The 15,671-nt window shown below is 47.2% G+C and overlaps 10 protein-coding genes across 15 annotated transcripts; 3 read left to right on the forward strand and 7 right to left on the reverse strand.

Annotated features, from left to right (window-relative positions):
- Positions 1 to 192: 192 nt before the first annotated feature.
- Positions 193 to 1,053, reverse strand: LOC122613337. Of its 2 annotated transcripts, none has more exons than XM_043787465.1 (2): positions 771 to 1,053; positions 193 to 716 (listed from the first exon to the last, which is right to left on the reverse strand). In XM_043787465.1, exons 1-2 carry the CDS (start codon positions 969 to 971, stop codon positions 204 to 206), a joined length of 714 nt encoding a protein of 237 aa, XP_043643400.1. In that variant the 5' UTR covers positions 972 to 1,053; the 3' UTR covers positions 193 to 203. The 2 variants fall into 2 exon arrangements, with proteins under 2 accessions (XP_043643400.1, XP_043643401.1); XM_043787466.1 differs by having other exon boundaries at positions 776 to 909.
- Positions 1,054 to 1,171: 118 nt separating this feature from the next.
- LOC122614712 lies at positions 1,172 to 1,853 on the forward strand. Of its 2 annotated transcripts, XM_043789345.1 has the most exons (3): positions 1,172 to 1,288; positions 1,347 to 1,430; positions 1,488 to 1,853. In XM_043789345.1, exons 1-3 carry the CDS (start codon positions 1,193 to 1,195, stop codon positions 1,851 to 1,853), a joined length of 546 nt encoding a protein of 181 aa, XP_043645280.1. In that variant the 5' UTR covers positions 1,172 to 1,192. The 2 variants fall into 2 exon arrangements, with proteins under 2 accessions (XP_043645280.1, XP_043645279.1); XM_043789344.1 differs by having other exon boundaries at positions 1,193 to 1,288; positions 1,347 to 1,853.
- Positions 1,854 to 1,888: 35 nt separating this feature from the next.
- On the reverse strand, positions 1,889 to 2,958 carry LOC122614813. The gene is made up of 4 exons (XM_043789470.1): positions 2,863 to 2,958; positions 2,682 to 2,798; positions 2,223 to 2,611; positions 1,889 to 2,159 (listed from the first exon to the last, which is right to left on the reverse strand). The coding sequence occupies exons 1-4, from the start codon at positions 2,956 to 2,958 to the stop codon at positions 1,889 to 1,891; spliced, it is 873 nt and encodes a 290-aa protein (XP_043645405.1).
- Positions 2,959 to 3,158: 200 nt separating this feature from the next.
- LOC122614763 lies at positions 3,159 to 4,197 on the reverse strand. Its single transcript, XM_043789412.1, has 5 exons — positions 4,096 to 4,197; positions 3,924 to 4,037; positions 3,552 to 3,787; positions 3,384 to 3,494; positions 3,159 to 3,330 (listed from the first exon to the last, which is right to left on the reverse strand). The coding sequence occupies exons 1-5, from the start codon at positions 4,195 to 4,197 to the stop codon at positions 3,159 to 3,161; spliced, it is 735 nt and encodes a 244-aa protein (XP_043645347.1).
- Positions 4,198 to 4,377: 180 nt separating this feature from the next.
- On the reverse strand, positions 4,378 to 5,365 carry LOC122612784. Its single transcript, XM_043786611.1, has 5 exons — positions 5,258 to 5,365; positions 5,083 to 5,199; positions 4,794 to 5,014; positions 4,622 to 4,732; positions 4,378 to 4,558 (listed from the first exon to the last, which is right to left on the reverse strand). Exons 1-5 carry the CDS (start codon positions 5,363 to 5,365, stop codon positions 4,378 to 4,380), a joined length of 738 nt encoding a protein of 245 aa, XP_043642546.1.
- On the reverse strand, positions 5,327 to 6,757 carry LOC122612783. Of its 3 annotated transcripts, XM_043786608.1 has the most exons (6): positions 6,463 to 6,757; positions 6,290 to 6,406; positions 6,057 to 6,235; positions 5,886 to 5,996; positions 5,666 to 5,763; positions 5,327 to 5,613 (listed from the first exon to the last, which is right to left on the reverse strand). In XM_043786608.1, exons 1-6 carry the CDS (start codon positions 6,550 to 6,552, stop codon positions 5,429 to 5,431), a joined length of 780 nt encoding a protein of 259 aa, XP_043642543.1. In that variant the 5' UTR covers positions 6,553 to 6,757; the 3' UTR covers positions 5,327 to 5,428. The 3 variants fall into 3 exon arrangements, with proteins under 3 accessions (XP_043642543.1, XP_043642544.1, XP_043642545.1); XM_043786609.1 differs by having other exon boundaries at positions 5,435 to 5,763; positions 6,463 to 6,753; XM_043786610.1 differs by lacking the exons at positions 5,327 to 5,613; positions 5,666 to 5,763 and having other exon boundaries at positions 5,886 to 5,991; positions 6,463 to 6,754.
- A 15-nt stretch (positions 6,758 to 6,772) lies between these two features.
- LOC122612781 (general transcription factor IIH subunit 1) lies at positions 6,773 to 9,299 on the reverse strand. 2 transcript variants are annotated; one of them, XM_043786607.1, is made up of 6 exons: positions 9,168 to 9,299; positions 8,733 to 9,001; positions 8,334 to 8,672; positions 7,310 to 8,275; positions 7,078 to 7,253; positions 6,773 to 7,022 (listed from the first exon to the last, which is right to left on the reverse strand). In XM_043786607.1, the coding sequence occupies exons 2-6, from the start codon at positions 8,884 to 8,886 to the stop codon at positions 6,897 to 6,899; spliced, it is 1,761 nt and encodes a 586-aa protein (XP_043642542.1). In that variant the 5' UTR covers positions 8,887 to 9,001; positions 9,168 to 9,299; the 3' UTR covers positions 6,773 to 6,896. The 2 variants fall into 2 exon arrangements, with proteins under 2 accessions (XP_043642542.1, XP_043642541.1); XM_043786606.1 differs by having other exon boundaries at positions 9,125 to 9,201.
- Positions 9,300 to 9,529: 230 nt separating this feature from the next.
- Positions 9,530 to 10,280, reverse strand: LOC122614156 (activity-regulated cytoskeleton associated protein 2). The gene has a single exon (XM_043788649.1). It carries the CDS (start codon positions 10,142 to 10,144, stop codon positions 9,560 to 9,562), a length of 585 nt encoding a protein of 194 aa, XP_043644584.1. The 5' UTR covers positions 10,145 to 10,280; the 3' UTR covers positions 9,530 to 9,559.
- A 1,191-nt stretch (positions 10,281 to 11,471) lies between these two features.
- LOC122612780 (activity-regulated cytoskeleton associated protein 1) lies at positions 11,472 to 13,863 on the forward strand. The gene has a single exon (XM_043786605.1). It carries the CDS (start codon positions 11,556 to 11,558, stop codon positions 12,324 to 12,326), a length of 771 nt encoding a protein of 256 aa, XP_043642540.1. The 5' UTR covers positions 11,472 to 11,555; the 3' UTR covers positions 12,327 to 13,863.
- Positions 13,864 to 14,178: 315 nt separating this feature from the next.
- On the forward strand, positions 14,179 to 15,657 carry LOC122613743. Its single transcript, XM_043788079.1, has 2 exons — positions 14,179 to 14,556; positions 14,726 to 15,657. The coding sequence occupies exons 1-2, from the start codon at positions 14,494 to 14,496 to the stop codon at positions 15,503 to 15,505; spliced, it is 843 nt and encodes a 280-aa protein (XP_043644014.1). The 5' UTR covers positions 14,179 to 14,493; the 3' UTR covers positions 15,506 to 15,657.
- The last annotated feature ends 14 nt before the right edge of the window (positions 15,658 to 15,671 follow it).

Raw genomic sequence — 15,671 nt, forward strand, 5'->3', positions numbered from 1 at the left:
TCTCGTGAGCAAAATGTGCAGTCACGGTGATGGACTTGTAGCGGTCAAAGTCCGAAACAACATGTCCGATTGGGGGCTCGACTTCAGCCAGACAATTGCAATTAAACTAGCTCATCAGCTTAAATGCAATCATTTCAACGTTACAGAACTGGAAAACCAGAGCGACAAATATAGGTGATCCCTAGTACACAGATCCCTAATTGCTAATCCGATAGGAGCTTTGAGACCAGCAGCGTTAGCAAACTGGCCAGCAGCAGATGGGGTCCCTCTGAATCTATATGCCTGCACCCCTTGTCCGTGAGCCCATCCTCTTTTCCCTTCAGTAGGTTCGTCTTTTCGTCCAGTTTCTTTGTGCAACTGGACAACAGCTTTTGGAGACTATTGCACTGCGCATCCTCCATCCAGTTCTCACGCGGACAGCTGGCGGTCAGGTATACCATGGTGCACTGGGCATGGAGCATGGCATATGGCAAGCAGGTGGAGGAAGCCATGCCCATCCTGTCCGACACCTGGTTGGAGTAGAGCAGCAAAAAGTCGGCGTGTCTTGAGCCCAGGGCTTCGCAAGTCTCGTGGGCTGCCTTCATGGCGGCTCCGTATTTAGCGTAACCATTCAAGGGGCTGTAGAGGCTGGTGATCATCATGTAGAGCTCCGGCTTCCTGATATGGTTATCCTGGTCGATGAGGTGCCAGTGCCTATACAGACACTCATAGCGGCACTGCGGAATGATTCTTATTCAGCATATTGAAACGTTTCCACTAAAGTTACTCACAGGACCATAGTCATCCCAATACGGCGTGCAGTTGCTGCCGACGAACAGAAACTTATCAAGAAAGGACTTTCCACAACATTGGACCAACTTTTGGGTATTCAGAAGTTCCGTACATTTCTGCAACCCCACCATATCATTATTGGCACTATATACCAGCAAAGGAAGCCCCAGGAAACCAAGTAGATGCAGCACAGAAGACATGTTGGATTTGTCTCTTTGCAAACAGGACAAGCATTAAACGTACAATTTTGAAAATGTTTTTTTCCCCTGCCAAATGAAGTATATTACAAGGTAAAACCTGCTCAGCTATAGTGGGTTAAAGTGCGGGGATAGTTGATCTTTTCATGTCATCTCCCTGATACCCGCACGCAAGCGTATTTTTCCGCAATAAATTGGATCATTCGGCTGTGGAAGCTTTAGCTATGCAGACGGGGCGTATACTTGTTGCCTTCATTTTGCTGTGTTTGATGGTTCCTTTTCGGGCAGCAAAGTGCAAGGCAGCGCCCAAATCTGTGCAAGTGAGTGTATTATTTTATGTACCTATATTTCCCTCGATGCATAATGAAATGATTACAGAATGTACACGTTTGTTGTTCAGCGCCCCTGCCAAACTGGGCAGTTTTCAACAGAGAGTGCCATAAGTCGGCCACCCAGGCAAGTGTAAGTAGTAAAGGTATATATCAAAGCCAAGTTAATTCCGCGAGCTTCCTCGTCAAGTGCCGTTTAGATTGCATCTTCAATGCCAGCTCAGTGCTGCAGGGAAATCAATTGAACCAAGCGAAAGTTCGACCCATGTTGGAGCGGGCCTTCTCCAGCGAACCCACCATCGATGTGTACGAGTCCAACTTTGCCAGATGCTCATCGGTGGTCAGGAGCAAGTACCAGGAGCTATCGCCGCTGAGTCGTCAGAGCGACGCCTGCGACAGACACGCCCTCTTCTACAGCCTTTGTGCGTACGCTCGCTTGATTTTCACCTGTCCGGAGAAAATGTGGCAAGGAAATAACAGGATGTGCCAGGAGGCCAAGGCCTATGCGAAAAAGTGTCCGTGGCCTGCGCTAAAAATGTTTATGAAAAATACTTAAAGATGTTAATACAAATATTGACATATCTATGGAGTTTAGTGCACTTTGTTTTTATTTTTCACAGGTTGCGTGATCATGTCGAGAACACTATGCTCACATTGCCTCCGATAGCCCCCGCAGTTCCCATTCCGACCATCCAGTTCGGCGATGTAGTAACGCTTAGGTAACTCCTCATATCGAGAGCTACTGGGACTGAACATTACATGGATTAGGCTGCCCAGAACACCATTGAGATCTCCCAACTGGTAGCTATTTGCCTCGCAAATCAGTCTTAGTAAGCAGTTATCGCCAGAGCCTAGTCCGTACCTAAAAGGTATATAGAGAGTATATTGCAGTTGAAGAGCCGACAAATGCAGGAGTTTGTCTTACAATTCGAACCGATAGCTGATAATCTCATAGAATTTGGCACGTGAGAGCAGTGACCTCCGCTGACGATCTCTGCCCACCGGATCACCCATGCCATCCAAGGGGAATCCCTGGAAGAAGTCCTTGTAGTCATTGTCCACCTCTTCCGGTGGTGGCTTTGATTTTGACTTGTGCTTTTTCTTATGCTTATGCTTGGGTTTATTTTTCTGTGGCTTAGAACCAGGCTTTGGCTTAGACTTCTTCTTTTTCTTATCGTGATGATGATGGTGTTTGTGCTTGTTACCAGAGTGCTGATCATCATCGTAATAGTCATCGTACACGAAATCATCGTTCGGATGATGGCCATGGTGATCACTCAGTAAACTATCCTCATTTGTGCCATTTCCATGTCGCTAAAGAGAGGAAAATGTTTATATGTATATGACCTGAGTGTGATCTCCAATGTTTCAATTGAAATCTTACCAAAAACGGTGGTTTCTTTTTCCAGGTTCTCGGCAAGTCGTAGGACGCTTCAAAATTATAGGATAAAAAAACTTCCCTATTCTCTAAGTCCAAAGGCAAAGCGATGGCCACAAAAAGCTAACCAGGGCGTGCATAATATATATTATTGTGCATTATTCCAACTTACCAAAGAGAAACTTACCGAAGCTGCTCCTCCCGTGCTCCAAACAAATTTGGCCTGCGAGGTCTTGAAGTAGCCAAAAATCAACAGAACCAGGAATGTTCCAAGTCCGTCCATTGTATCCAGCCACCCTCATTCAACTGAAGAGCTAGTGCTGGAACGCCAATGTGAAAACCTTTCTTTCCAGCTAGAAGTGATGATCCAATTAATGATTTCTAGTTTCTAGCAGCGAAAGTTGCTAATTGAAAAGCCAGTCAATTCAGGCCAAGTGGTGTGTTCTAGTAACAGATTTACGAGTCATGTTAGGTATGTGTTTTCTACATTTTATTGCGTTCTATATGCTTAAAAATCTCTTCGAAAGGTTCTGATATAAGCTCCAAAATACTTTCGCCACAGCCTGGTTCGTAGAAATGGCAGTGTCCGTTCCAACCATCGTGCTCCGCTTGGTAATAGCGCAGTGGCAAATCTTCAGACTCCGATGAACTGGGACTTGAAAGTTCAAGGGGTTATATTGGGTTATTAAGTAGATGTCCTAATAATACCTGAATAAAACGTGCATTAAGCTGCCCAAGACGCCGTTGAATTCGTCCAACTGAGCAGCACTTGTCTCACAAATCAGTCGCAGCAAGCAAGATTCACCTCGAAAACCACTCCTGAAATACTAAGTTAAATTAGCATGTCCATGATTTCATAGCTAATAGCTAACCAACCTTCTCAGTTTATCTATAAAAATGTGGTAGATATTCGAGCGTGTGAGCAAGGATCTCACTTTGCGTTCTTTCAAGAGAACTTCAGTGGTGTCCTCCAGTTCCTCACCACCTGCCTCATTTTCCTCCACAGTGCAGTTTTTGCAACCAGCTGCGAATTTCCGGGAAGACTCCGCATCCGTTTCAGTGTCCGTATCAGTGTCTTCCACAACCTCCTCCGATTCTATGGGACCATTTTGCTGGAATTTTAACGATGAGTAAATAACTAAACATTACTCCCATTCTGGTTGAACTGTTAATTGTGCCACAAAAGCGTGTTAATTGTCAACAAATGTGGCGTTTTATAGCCGCAAACAAACCCAAAATGAAACTTACAAACAGTGTCCATTTCTCCCAGTTCGTGGGCAAATTGTAGTTGGCCTCAAAATTGTACGAGACAAACACATTTCGATGGGGCAACTCGAGGGGAACGGCAATAGCGGCGAAGATCTAAAACCCATAAGATTTAGGTGTGCTTCTAAGGCTAAGTTATTCTTGAGGAACTTACACCGTGGGTGCTGGCAGCTGTGAAGGCCACAAAGGAGTTGGTTAGGTCGAGGTAGACGGTTAAAAGGAAAACCAGGCCGAGAAAGTGGCTAGAAAAATTCATTTTCTCGAAACAGAGACAGACGATAGACCACCACGATGCTCAGACAGCAACTGAATTGCAATCCACGCTAAGCACTCGCAACAAGTGCGTGGTGAACGCCAAGCAAGGGGCCGCTAATTTGATAGGTAAACCCCCAGTAAGATACTCGTACTTGGTTTGGTTCTTGGTCAGTACTCCAGTTTATTTGCGCCGTCGTCGGCTTACAATATCGCTTAGAGCCTGTTCCAGTGGCACGGAAACGAGGTCCAAAATGTTGTGATCACAGCTTTTGGTATACGCGGAGCACTCCTGATGCTCTCGACCATCCCACTCGGCCTGGTAATACTCCTTGGGCAGGTGCTCATCCTTGGAGCTGCTGGGACTACAATTATATGAGAAGTTTAATTGTTATTGGGGCTTCATTTAAGGAGAGTTGCAAACTGACCTGAATATAATGTGAACCAGGCTGCCCAAAAATCCATTAACTTCGCCCAGTTGCGAAGCATTTGTATCGCAGATCAAGCGCAGCAAACAGGGCTCAGCGGGAAACCCTGATCTAGAAATAAATGTAACTATTAAATATATTAATTTAATAGCCTTGTTGGTTTGGCACAAACCTTCTTAATTTATCCCTGAGCATTGCATAGAAAACCGAGCGACTCATCAGAGTGAGACCACGCTTTTCGCGCGATGCAGCTTTAGTTGAGTTTTTATTTGAGGAAGTGCTATTTAAATTTCCCTCAATTTTCCAATCAGTGCAACTCGGGCAGTGTCGACCTTTGGCCTCACGTCCCGTGGTCGGATATGTGAGATAGCCGTCCTCGAAGTCCTGACCCATCTAAAAATGTTGACGAACAAAGCGTTGAAACAAAAGACTCAAGCAGCGAACCTCGATATGAAACCCACCAAGATCGGTGGATATTTGTACACGTGCTCCGGTTGATAGTAGTTAAACTCGTAGTTATAGGACAGAAAGACATTGCGATGTGGCAAGCCAATCGGCACCGATATGGCCATGAATATCTAGGAAGGAAAAACCTATTTTTAGACCGCAAATCATTAGCAATTGAGTTGAAATTACCCCATATTCGGAGTTGGTGGTAAAAAGCAGCGAAGACTTAACCAAATGTAGGTTATTTATTATGGCACAAAGGAAAAGAAAAGGTGCAAATATCAAAGTTCTGTACATGGTATTGACAAAATTCAAAAATATCCAATGGTAGGCAATTTCCGATGTTCGACTGTGAGCGTTTTAGAACCAACTGGAGGCCGCCTTGGGCAAAAGTCGACAAGAAAGGTGCGTGGCCAAGAAGCTGTTAATTAAAACGAAGAATTGGAAATCGATGTCGGGTCGAATTGGTTTAATGCAGATCAAACTGTAGGCGCCTGAGTTACTATCCAGTTTACAGTCTTCCATTCCGTCTATCCAGAACTTCCCTAAGAACATCGTGCAATGGCCTTGATATCAAATCCAATACATTCTCCTCACATTGGCTCGCATAAGATGAGCAGTCGCCGTACCGAAGTCCATCCCATTCAGCTTGGTAGTAAGCTTTGTCGAGATTCTCGTCACTGGAGCTGCTGGGTCTGCAAGAGGAAACCCCGATGATTGAGTGTGGTGCTAAAAATATCTTTCGCTTTTATGAGTTAGCATGTGGTCTCTGAGCTTTCATTATCATATACGGAGCGTGAAAAAATCTTACACTTACGTGAACAAGATATGCACTATGCTGCCCAAGAGTCCATTGACTTGGCCAAGTGTTGAGGAATTCGTTTCGCAAATCAAGCGAAGCAGACAGGACTCAGCAGGGTATCCTGTTCTGTGCGGAATTCCTTTATTAGACATGCCTTATTAAGTTTTTTAAATACAACAAACAAACCTATCCAATTTATCCTTGAGCATTATGTAAAAATTCGTTCGACTCATGATCGGTATAGTTCGTTTTTTGATTGAACTACTATCGTTCACAGAACGAAAGGACCTGCTGCTGCTGCTGCTACTACCATCACCGCCGGTGGTGTTATACGTCAAATAACTATCCTCCCAGTTGTCCCCCATCTAAGCAGGACGAAATGTATTTGTTCGGATAAATGTGAGCCTGTAAAAACTTACCAATATCGGAGGATACTTGTAGACGTGCTCGGGCTGGTAGTAGTTGAATTCATAGTTGTACGAAAGGAACACATTGCGGTTCTTCAAAGTAAGTGGCACCGATATGGCCATAAAGATCTAAATATTTTGATTACATGCATTTATGCTGGAATGGACACAATTATAATATTTACGCCGAATTCCGAGTTGGTTTGAAATAACAAAGTCGATTCCACAACGAACAACTTCAGAAAAAGGAGGCAGGATAATGTTTGAAAATTCATTTCTCTAAAATATCCTTAAGCTTTCGCGGCCAAGAACTGCCATCCAACTAAACCGCCTAGCGCCCAAGATGACAACTTTTATAGAATCGCGGGACCTGTTAATTGATGGCCGTGAGTAGTCATCATAACTAACCACAGGCTGGCGCTGCCCCCAAAATAGCAGCAGTCACGACAGCAGATATAGAATTCTCCAAAAATTGACATGGAAACAGGGCTGGCCTACCAAGTTGCAAATAATGTTTTATTCCAATGCGTTCCGCATACGCTTACAGTTAAACCTAGTCTATAATAATGGTTCTTGAGGTGTGTGGCAGATGCTCGAGCTCGCCTCCGTTGAGCGTTTGCTACCTGGTGTTGCGCAGTTTTCGCTCTTTCCAAGTGGCGAACTTGCTGTTGGCGGTGCGCAGCAGCTGGTTCATGTGCTGGGTCAGCGAGGAGCGTAGTGGCGAGAGTTCATGCATGGCGCGGTTCTGAAATATAAGAAGTTTTGTAAAATCTTTTTAAAGAAAGTAATGTAAAACCCACCTCAAAAGGCACTAGTTTGGCCATTTTGAAGCGCTGCAAGGTCTCGTGCATACGCTGTAACTTCGCCTCCAGCTCTTCCGAGGTGGGCGGAAAGCAGCTCCAAAAGTGTTTCAGCAGCTCGGACAGCGAAAGGTATAAATGGCGCAGCTCTCGTTGGAAGTCATTCGGTACAAGTTCTGCAATGGCATCGTAAAGTTAGTAATGCTTTTGGTTAAGAATTCATTCTACTTACGTCCCGCTGACTGCTCTTGGAAGCCGCGCATCATGGAACCGCCAGGACTCAGCTCACCCAGAGCATTCACCGCCGCCTTGGAGCAGATGAACGTTCGCTGCACGTTGCGGTTTAGCCAAGACTCCGAATTCCGCACCAACTTATACTGCACCTCTTCCAGACTCATGGAGTCGTTGTGGTTGTCGTACATGCTGTTCTGGACAGGACCGTTAAGGTAACGCTCCACTTTGGACAGTTCGAACTGCTTAGACTTGGCTTTCTCGCCGTTGGCGGTATCATCTTCTCCCTCCAATAGAGGGTCCCCGAGATCCTCATAGTGAATCTTTTCCATCAGTCGTTGCTTTTTGCTCTGCGGCTCGTCTTTGTCCACCTGATCGGCGGAACTCTTCGTGGCGGTGGCCGTGGCCTGGGCCTTTCCATTCATACCGTTCGTATAGGCGGATTGGGAAACAGGCCCGTTGGCATTATTGGTACCATTGGTCATATTTGACGGCGCTGAGTTCACGTTAGCACAGGTCTTGAGCACCATGATGGAATGCTGGTTGAATCGCTTTATCATGTTTTGGTGCACAATGTTACCGCTGTTCACGACGTTGCGATCCCCGGCTACGCTGCCAAAGCCCTCTTCTAAAGGAACATCCTCAAACTTTTTAAGGTCTAACAAGGGATCACCAGCTCCCTGTTGGACAGCCGCTTTTAATGCCTGGTCATCGATCTTGCCGCACTCCGTGAATATATCCTTTGTGCCGGCGGTCAGTCTGTCACGATGAAAGTAGTGTGATTGGAAAAACTTGGTCCAAAACTCGGCCTCGGGCATTTTGGCAGGCACATTCTCAAAATGCTTGCGCTTAACGGCGGGATAGGTCTTGAAAATGCAGTGAATCACATCAGAGGTGAGGTTGTACTTTAGGCCATTGCAGCCGTCTGTCTGCGGCTTAATGTCGGCCAAAAAGGCGCCAGAAACACCTGAGATAACAATTGATAAGAGAGCGCAATAAATGGGACAAAACGTTTTTATACATACCGATCTCCTGGGATTTGCCCATTTTCTTAAGGGCGTGATCCTTGGCATGAGTAGCCCAGAACTCATCGCTGGTTAGGACTTTGGTTATGACAAGATCCTTGTAGAGCTGCAGCAGGTTGGGATTCTCAACAAGGATGCGGTTCTTGTCCTCCAGGTCCTTGTCCACCTTACGCTTGAAGTTGGGAAGCAGCTGCTGCAACAGCTCCTTGACCTTGTCCCTGTCGGCAAGCATAGCGGCCTGTCCCTGTCGGTTGACGAAGTGGAAGGTTGAGGTGTTGCCGTCGTGTAGTACCACTTGCAGCTGCACCTTGGGTTTGCCCTCAGGAGATATCTTTTGGGCTGGATATAAAAATATGGGTTACGAAATCTGGTTGAAGATGGATTTGAGGGACAACCCACTCTTGATATCCGCATAGCGGTGGGAGACTGTCACCGTGTCCCGATGCTCCGCCATCCAGGCCACACGCTCGTTCATTACGTAGAGCGTGCCGTCGCCCTTCTTGTACCGCACCTCGCCCATCTGGAGCAGCACGTCCTCACTGCTGGTGGTCATCGTGTCCTCCGCCCGGTGCTCAGCAGTCGAAGTCCCAGTCGCAGATCCACGGTCGCCGTCTCACATGAGAGCCTTCGAAAGGACGAGAAGGGGGACGCCAGAAGTTTCCTGCCACCTGAAAGAGCATGAAATGCGATCTGAGAAGCATCTTTGGCTGGCGGAAAAGTGCCGCCTGGTATTTGCGTAAGTCGCCAGCGCCGGCGATACTTTTCCCCATTTGGCGGTCGGCGAAACGCACAATCCCACGTTATTTCCACGATATTACTGAAAACGCAACGCACCTCAGTCAGGCTAGGGATGTAAGACACATCGATGCATCGACAATCGATGAACCGTGCCCGTGACTTTCGATGTTTTTAGTTGATATCGATGCTTAGCAACAAATCGATGGATTGTTCAGCCAGCTGTTGAATTATAGACCTTTCACACCGCCACTTTTTGTTCCATTTGAATTATAAATACCAATTTTGATTTTTTTTTGTGCTTACTCAATTTTTCTGATTTTTTTTCTTCATCGAATAAATCATGTCTAAGAAGCTGCAAAATAAATTACCACAGTTTACATATATTTCTGTACATATATTTTACAACTGCCCAAAAAAGGCTTAACAGATTTATTTATTGTTTATTTATTTATTTCCCTAAAAATTTTACATAAGTAACCTAACTATTTTCAGTACTTTGTGCGCTCCACGGTACGGCCCCGATCGAGTAGCTCCCGGAAGGTCTTGATCTCGTGGCGGGGAATGCTCTCCCGGTACTTGGGCTGCATCAGTCCGTAGATGAAGTCCAGCTCCGTCTCCTCGTCGTGTCGTCCCTCCGGCAACTTGGCCAGGAGGGCTCGCTGCTTGCAGACGAATGAGTCGATCACCTCGCCGTAGACCTGCTTCGTCTCGAAGATCTCCATGTAGAGCTGGTAGGAGGGCTTGGTGGGCGAGAAGTGATCGCGCAGCAGCTGCAGGGCATCCGGCCAGGTCTTGGCATCCCGGCGCACACCCTTCCACCACACCACCGCAATGCCTTTGAAGAGCAGCGGCAGTCCCTTCAGTGCATCCTTGTCGCTGATGCCCTCCACCTCCTTGTACGTCTCCACGGCATTGATGAACTCGTCGACGGCATCGTGATCCCGCTGGCCACTGAATCTCACCGTGCAGTTGTTGAAGCTACCCTTGGATGGCGGCTCCTCCTCTTTGATCGGCCCCAGCGATTTAATGGTTTCGATAAATATGCGAAACTGTTCGTCGGACATCTGCGTCATTTTGTCGCCGGTTCTTGGGTTTGTTTGGGTTCTGGGAAAAGTAAACAAACGCCGGAAATCGGGTACTTTCAATTCCGATTTCAAGCCCCAATCGTTTGATGACTGGGGGGCAACTGGCGCAAATTTTAGCCTGCTCAGATATTTCGCTTGTTCTGAAATTAAAAGCCACTTTGCTCCCCGCTCTCTCTCTCTCTCTGTGAGTAAAAGCTTTTTCGAAATTCGAAAAATATCCAACACTCCCTCTCTCTTTTAAACATTTTTTTATAATTGGGGAGCACCGTTTTATTCTCTGGGGGGTTCCCTACTGCTATCTGCATTCCGATTTACACGAATTTGCTCTTGATAATGCACCCAGATAACAGGTGGCATTCAAACATGTCATTTTGATAATTAATGGAATTATAAGTATGCCACTTTTACTCTTAGGTTTATTTTCGCTTGGGGTGCAAATTTCAAATTTTAAGTAGTTTCGTGACGTCATCTCAATTGATTTGTTGACTTTTTAATACATTTAATGATGTCACTAGGCAAAGCAAAATGTACATATGTATGTACATTTAGAATTCAATTCTGTAGTAGTACACAATTCATTACTAAATTTCTGATTTTTCGGAATATTATTATATTCAAATGAAAACAACTTTATCATATTTATAAAACATCATAAGTCCCTTTTAATAGGAAAAAATCAAGCAATGTTTCATTGCGTGTTGGTTATTATGCTATGAGTCAGTCAGTTTATAGAATTTCGTACGACAATGAAAAACTATTAGTTCTAGGAATCACACTTCAAATACCACACAACACTTGTATTATAAAAAGTTGTAAAGAACAAAGAATCTATTAATTTAATAGATTTTTTAATTGATCAGCTAATCAGCATATGCCTTAAACATTTGAAATAGCGAATAATAATATAATAACATGTGGTGTTAATGCGTGTTAAAACAGTTTTTTGGTTTTCACATGAAAATGTAATAATTGAATCGAGGAAAACTCCGTAGAATCGACAGGCAAACCCCTCTAAAAACTTAAAATATAGTATGTTGTACCAAACACCAGGAGCTACATATGTATCAGTTATGGCAAATTTAGGTTTGTTTATCAGTTTGGGCCATATTTACAATCAGGTTTGTCTATCAGTTACCGGCTTTCAACCTGCTATTATTATACGATGATGATTCAATGAGCAACAATACCAAAAACATAGACCACTTCTCTCACACTGGCTCTCCCAATTCGCCAAGCTTTTTCGAAGTCGGATTTCACAACCGGCGGGTACAAAAGGCGCCCCAAGTGAAGAGAGCTCCTCAGTTCACATCACCGGCCACATTCGCTACACTGGCTTTGTCCGCCGACTGAACCACCAGGAACTTTGTCACCTAACCTCACAGAGCACAGAGCAGCGAAAATGGCTCAACTCACACAGATGACCAACGATCAGCTCCATGCGCTGATCGAAGCGGTAAGGGCGGCCGCCGTGGGTGCCGCCGGAAGTGCAGCCGCAGCAGCAGCCGAAGGAGCAGACGCCACCAAAGGCAAGGGCAGCTTCTCGACGTGCACACACAGCTTCGGGGGAACCCGCGATCACGACGTGGTCGAGGAGTTCCTCGCCAACATCACGCTGTACAAGGAGCTGGAGGGGATCAGCGACGAGAACGCCCTGAAGGGCATCTCACTGCTGTTCTACGGAATGGCCAGCACCTGGTGGCAGGGCGTTCGTAGGGAGGCCGCCACGTGGAAGGACGCCATCGACCTCATCCGCGACCACTTCTCACCCACCAAGCCCGCCTACCAGGTCTACATGGAGTTCTTCCAAAACAAGCAGGACGACCAGGTACCCATTGACACCTTCGTGATCCAGAAGCGAGCGCTGCTGGCCCAGCTGCCCAGCGGTCGCCACGACGAGGACACGGAACTGGATCTCCTGTTCGGCCTGCTGAACATCAAGTACCGCAAGCACATCACCCGCCAGAGTATCCATACCTTCAAGGATCTGCTGGAACAGGGCCGCATCATCGAGCACAACAACCAGGAGGACGAAGAAGTCGTCGCCGCATCAAGGAACACCCGTGGCTCCAAGCGCACCACCCGCTGCACCTACTGCAGCTTCCGGGGCCACACCTTCGACAACTGCCGCAAGCGCCAGAAGGATCGGCACGAGGAGCAACAGGAGGAGTAGGCGACAAGAACACCCCCACATACCAAGAGGCGGCACCGTCACTAATGACCTCATCGCTGGTGCCGCCCATCAATACAGAACTTTTCGTAGCCTCGCCGGCCGATCGGCGCCAGAGAGAGCCCAACAACCGGAGAGGAATAGATGTGGAGCAGCCGCATCAGATGCAGCGACATCATCAGCAGCAGCAGCAACATCAGCAGCAGCCACATCTCACACTCTTCACACTCACTGGCAAACGGCGTGCCGGCAAGCCTCGACTAGCATCTGAAACCCACAAATTCACGCTGTTTGTATTGCTCTTCGCAATGCCTCGAAAACGGCTCTATTTTCATAATATTTCACGCCGACTTGCGGCTATTTTGGCACGGAACGCCAGCATTTGGAAAGTAATTGAATTCAATTGCTTTGAATATTGAACAATCATTTGCAACTTTGAACTAGAATTCGAGAATCATCGGGCGGAGCGGCTGAGGATCAGGCATTTCGTCCGTAAGATCGGTTATTCGCAATGGAGGAACGTGAAATTCGAACCGGATGGCGGGTGAAGTGCCTCGGCATGGAGCCCCCATTTGCTTCGAATCTAATGTTCTGACATTGCGAGTCCGAAGTGGATGTTGCTTGATCTCCAGCCGCCCCGCACAACCGTTGATTCTCACAACCGCCGGCTCCACTTTGTGCCGGTCAGCGGAGGAGAAGCGATTAGTTGGCTGCCAAGAGAGATGATCGCTGTGTTGAGAGACATGGCAATCATCGCTTTTGCATCCATTTTTTGTTGATCTTTCGCCTGATCCTGGTCCTTTGTCAAGCTGGCAAAAACCCCCCGTCCGGTGAACGCCCACTTAGATCCTTTTGCCGAGGAATTTCGACGGCCCCGAAGGCGGGCGCCTCCCGTTTCCGGTGGCGGCTTCGGCTGCTTCCGGTTTCCGGTGTCGCAACCCTTCGCGATGTCCCCCGTGCGAGTGGAGCTACAGTGGGCGTGAACCGGGCAAAACCAAAATTTCTTCGGAAATTTAAAAAACCAACCAATTTTTTGACTTTTGTCAAAACGAATCGGCCACATAGCACTACGATGGCTAGCGATTCGCTATCCGTGCGGTTGGCACGCCAAATTGTCTCTTCGAGATCACGGGCTTAGGGCTGTTTAACATTCGACCCCAGCGATTTCGCGACAGTCTTCGGCACGCCAGTATCTAACACAAACACACAAAAGCCAGGGGCTGGGACACGTCACTGCCGGACTCCTCCAGCCGGCACAGACACTCCCCGCCCCCACACCATGCAAAACCTGCACTTGTGCAGATGACATAGGCGCGACCAGCCATCCGACCCGGAACCACTCCGGACCATGGTGACCAGACTTGCACCGTGCGCCATCAACTGGAGTCTTGGCCACAAGCACAGCAAGAGTTTGGCCCGCTGTCCCCACACAGAAACCAAGAGTGGGGGCCTATGGAAGACCGCAAGTGGCTGCGTGGAACTACAAAACAAAGAAGAATCTAGAAGACTGAAACCAGAAAACTAATAAACCACGAAACCCGCCAAACTGTGCATTTGTTTTTATTTGATGGGATGGTTGGGACCACACTTTTACAGGAAATCAGTTATTTATTTATTTAAAGTATAAAACTATAAGGTAACTGAGTACTAGGAGTATTAGCAACTACGGCTTGTCTATGGAGACAATGGTTATCAGCTATACTCTTTAAAGTTGATCTTAAACAAAATAAATGATATTATTATAATGATCATAACAGTTGATTTATAAAAAAAGAAAAGAAAGCTCTAAATCTTTTTTACCAAGATTTTAATGTCTTCAACATTTAATGTGTATTGAATAAAAGGTCAAAATCTGGGACAAACTTCAAGCTCCTAAATACAAATTTATTCAAAATCGCTCCAATCAGATTCAAATTGAACAGGATTCACTTGCTTACCCATAACATCCCAATCAGAAATCAGCTGTTGCGCCAGCCAAAGCGCTGGTCACACATCCACCTTGCTAGATACCGATAACGCCTAGGAGTATCGACGTGCTCTTGGTGCCGATTGTCTAATATAAATAAAGCCAGCTGATATCGAAGTTCAGCAGCCCGATAGGTTCAAGCAAATATCGATGACAGTCTTTATTTATATATTTCCTAATCAATATACCTGATATCAACAACTGATGCACAAAACACACCGTCTCACCACCGACAGCCAATATATGGAGGTCGAAGGCTTGCTGCAGGTAAGTGGATGCAATGCGCCTGCGAATGAATGAATCGTTTTAATCCAGAGGCTGCTACAACGCCCTTTCTTTTCGCCCCGTCGCACCACACGACACCACTCCGCTCTCTGCTCGCCACACTCCACCCACTCGAAAAACCTGGCCAAAAACCACGCACACACATGCACAGGCCATGGACATGCCCACCAGCCACGACCCGGAGGCGGAACTGGAACCGGAGTCCACGTCGCTGTGCCGCCTGAGCCGCTACAACGTGACCAACCTGTACGATGGGCCGGCGGGAGGGGGGTCCACTTTGGCCTCGGGCCGCCAGCGTTGCTACACAATGCCGCATGTGCCACCTCCAGCGCCGCCCTCCACGCCCACTCTGCTGACAAGCGGGGGCGGCGGCAGCAGCAACTCCGTATCCGTCTCCATCTCGCCCACCTGCTCCGCCGGAAGCCATCCCTTGGATAGCCAAAGCTTGAGCCAGAGCCCCTTGAACCACTTCATCTACGTAAAGAATGGCAAGAACCTGCGTCGCGAATCGCGCTGCGTCGACTCGGAGCTGTCCAAGTTATTCAACGTGGTGTCCATCACAAACCGGCTGACGGCCATTAAGAACCGCAGCAATTCCATTTCGAATTCCAGTGGAATACTCAATGCCTCGCGCACCATATCGAAGTTAAACGGGGCGACGGCCACCAAGATCTTCAAGATCCATCGGGATCCGAAAGAGTTTCTGCGCGAAACGGACGAGGATTCGGTTTCGGCGCCGGAGTACGACGAGGAGGAGGAGGACACGCGCTTCCGCTTCTTTCGGCGAGCGCGCTTCTCGCGGAGGTACAGTACCGCGCGATCCGGGCGGAAATTCGCGCGAAAGTTCGCCCGATTTGAGCACCATGAGCGCATGGAGACCATCGTGGACAGTTTCGATGCAGCCATGAGCTTCAATGATGCAGACACCTGAGAGGCAGAGGCCACGACGAGAAGGACGACGACGGCAACAGTTGAGAATGAGGCATGGCAGATGGTCGGCCAACCAATGTGATGAATGTGAATTTCAACTAAATTATTTTAATTGCTACAAACTACTATTATTACGATTATTATTACCGATTACCGAGCTGTTCTCT

Source organism: Drosophila teissieri, chromosome 2R, assembly GCF_016746235.2.
Source record: "Drosophila teissieri strain GT53w chromosome 2R, Prin_Dtei_1.1, whole genome shotgun sequence".
In the NCBI taxonomy this organism is placed as follows: Eukaryota; Metazoa; Arthropoda; class Insecta; order Diptera; family Drosophilidae; genus Drosophila; species Drosophila teissieri.

What these genes read in the sequence shown, in the direction of transcription:
- LOC122613337 (XM_043787465.1), bottom strand. Translation starts at nt 971, where the DNA reads ATGTCTTCTGTGCTGCATCTACTTGGTTTCCTGGGGCTTCCTTTGCTG. An exon ending in ATTGGGATGACTATGGTCCT is followed by an intron (nt 717 to 770) that starts GTGAGTAACTTT and finishes ATCATTCCGCAG; the next exon opens with TGCCGCTATGAGTGTCTGTA.
- LOC122614712 (XM_043789344.1), top strand. Translation starts at nt 1,193, where the DNA reads ATGCAGACGGGGCGTATACTTGTTGCCTTCATTTTGCTGTGTTTGATG. An exon ending in CAGCGCCCAAATCTGTGCAA is followed by an intron (nt 1,289 to 1,346) that starts GTGAGTGTATTA and finishes AAATGATTACAG; the next exon opens with AATGTACACGTTTGTTGTTC.
- LOC122614813 (XM_043789470.1), bottom strand. Translation starts at nt 2,958, where the DNA reads ATGGACGGACTTGGAACATTCCTGGTTCTGTTGATTTTTGGCTACTTC. An exon ending in GCACGGGAGGAGCAGCTTCG is followed by an intron (nt 2,799 to 2,862) that starts GTAAGTTTCTCT and finishes CGCCCTGGTTAG; the next exon opens with CTTTTTGTGGCCATCGCTTT. An exon ending in AAAAGAAACCACCGTTTTTG is followed by an intron (nt 2,612 to 2,681) that starts GTAAGATTTCAA and finishes TCCTCTCTTTAG; the next exon opens with CGACATGGAAATGGCACAAA.
- LOC122614763 (XM_043789412.1), bottom strand. Translation starts at nt 4,197, where the DNA reads ATGAATTTTTCTAGCCACTTTCTCGGCCTGGTTTTCCTTTTAACCGTC. An exon ending in CAGCTGCCAGCACCCACGGT is followed by an intron (nt 4,038 to 4,095) that starts GTAAGTTCCTCA and finishes TATGGGTTTTAG; the next exon opens with ATCTTCGCCGCTATTGCCGT. An exon ending in TTAATGCACGTTTTATTCAG is followed by an intron (nt 3,331 to 3,383) that starts GTATTATTAGGA and finishes TGAACTTTCAAG; the next exon opens with TCCCAGTTCATCGGAGTCTG.
- LOC122612784 (XM_043786611.1), bottom strand. Translation starts at nt 5,365, where the DNA reads ATGTACAGAACTTTGATATTTGCACCTTTTCTTTTCCTTTGTGCCATA. An exon ending in CTCAGGGATAAATTAAGAAG is followed by an intron (nt 4,733 to 4,793) that starts GTTTGTGCCAAA and finishes ATTTATTTCTAG; the next exon opens with ATCAGGGTTTCCCGCTGAGC. An exon ending in CTGGTTCACATTATATTCAG is followed by an intron (nt 4,559 to 4,621) that starts GTCAGTTTGCAA and finishes ATATAATTGTAG; the next exon opens with TCCCAGCAGCTCCAAGGATG.
- LOC122612783 (XM_043786608.1), bottom strand. Translation starts at nt 6,552, where the DNA reads ATGAATTTTCAAACATTATCCTGCCTCCTTTTTCTGAAGTTGTTCGTT. An exon ending in AAACCAACTCGGAATTCGGC is followed by an intron (nt 6,407 to 6,462) that starts GTAAATATTATA and finishes CAAAATATTTAG; the next exon opens with ATCTTTATGGCCATATCGGT. An exon ending in ATAGTGCATATCTTGTTCAC is followed by an intron (nt 5,764 to 5,885) that starts GTAAGTGTAAGA and finishes TTCCTCTTGCAG; the next exon opens with ACCCAGCAGCTCCAGTGACG.
- LOC122612781 (XM_043786607.1), bottom strand. Translation starts at nt 8,886, where the DNA reads ATGACCACCAGCAGTGAGGACGTGCTGCTCCAGATGGGCGAGGTGCGG. An exon ending in CCAAGAGCAGTCAGCGGGAC is followed by an intron (nt 7,254 to 7,309) that starts GTAAGTAGAATG and finishes ATGCCATTGCAG; the next exon opens with AACTTGTACCGAATGACTTC. An exon ending in CCAAACTAGTGCCTTTTGAG is followed by an intron (nt 7,023 to 7,077) that starts GTGGGTTTTACA and finishes CTTATATTTCAG; the next exon opens with AACCGCGCCATGCATGAACT.
- LOC122614156 (XM_043788649.1), bottom strand. Translation starts at nt 10,144, where the DNA reads ATGACGCAGATGTCCGACGAACAGTTTCGCATATTTATCGAAACCATT.
- LOC122612780 (XM_043786605.1), top strand. Translation starts at nt 11,556, where the DNA reads ATGGCTCAACTCACACAGATGACCAACGATCAGCTCCATGCGCTGATC.
- LOC122613743 (XM_043788079.1), top strand. Translation starts at nt 14,494, where the DNA reads ATGCACAAAACACACCGTCTCACCACCGACAGCCAATATATGGAGGTC. An exon ending in AGGTCGAAGGCTTGCTGCAG is followed by an intron (nt 14,557 to 14,725) that starts GTAAGTGGATGC and finishes ACACATGCACAG; the next exon opens with GCCATGGACATGCCCACCAG.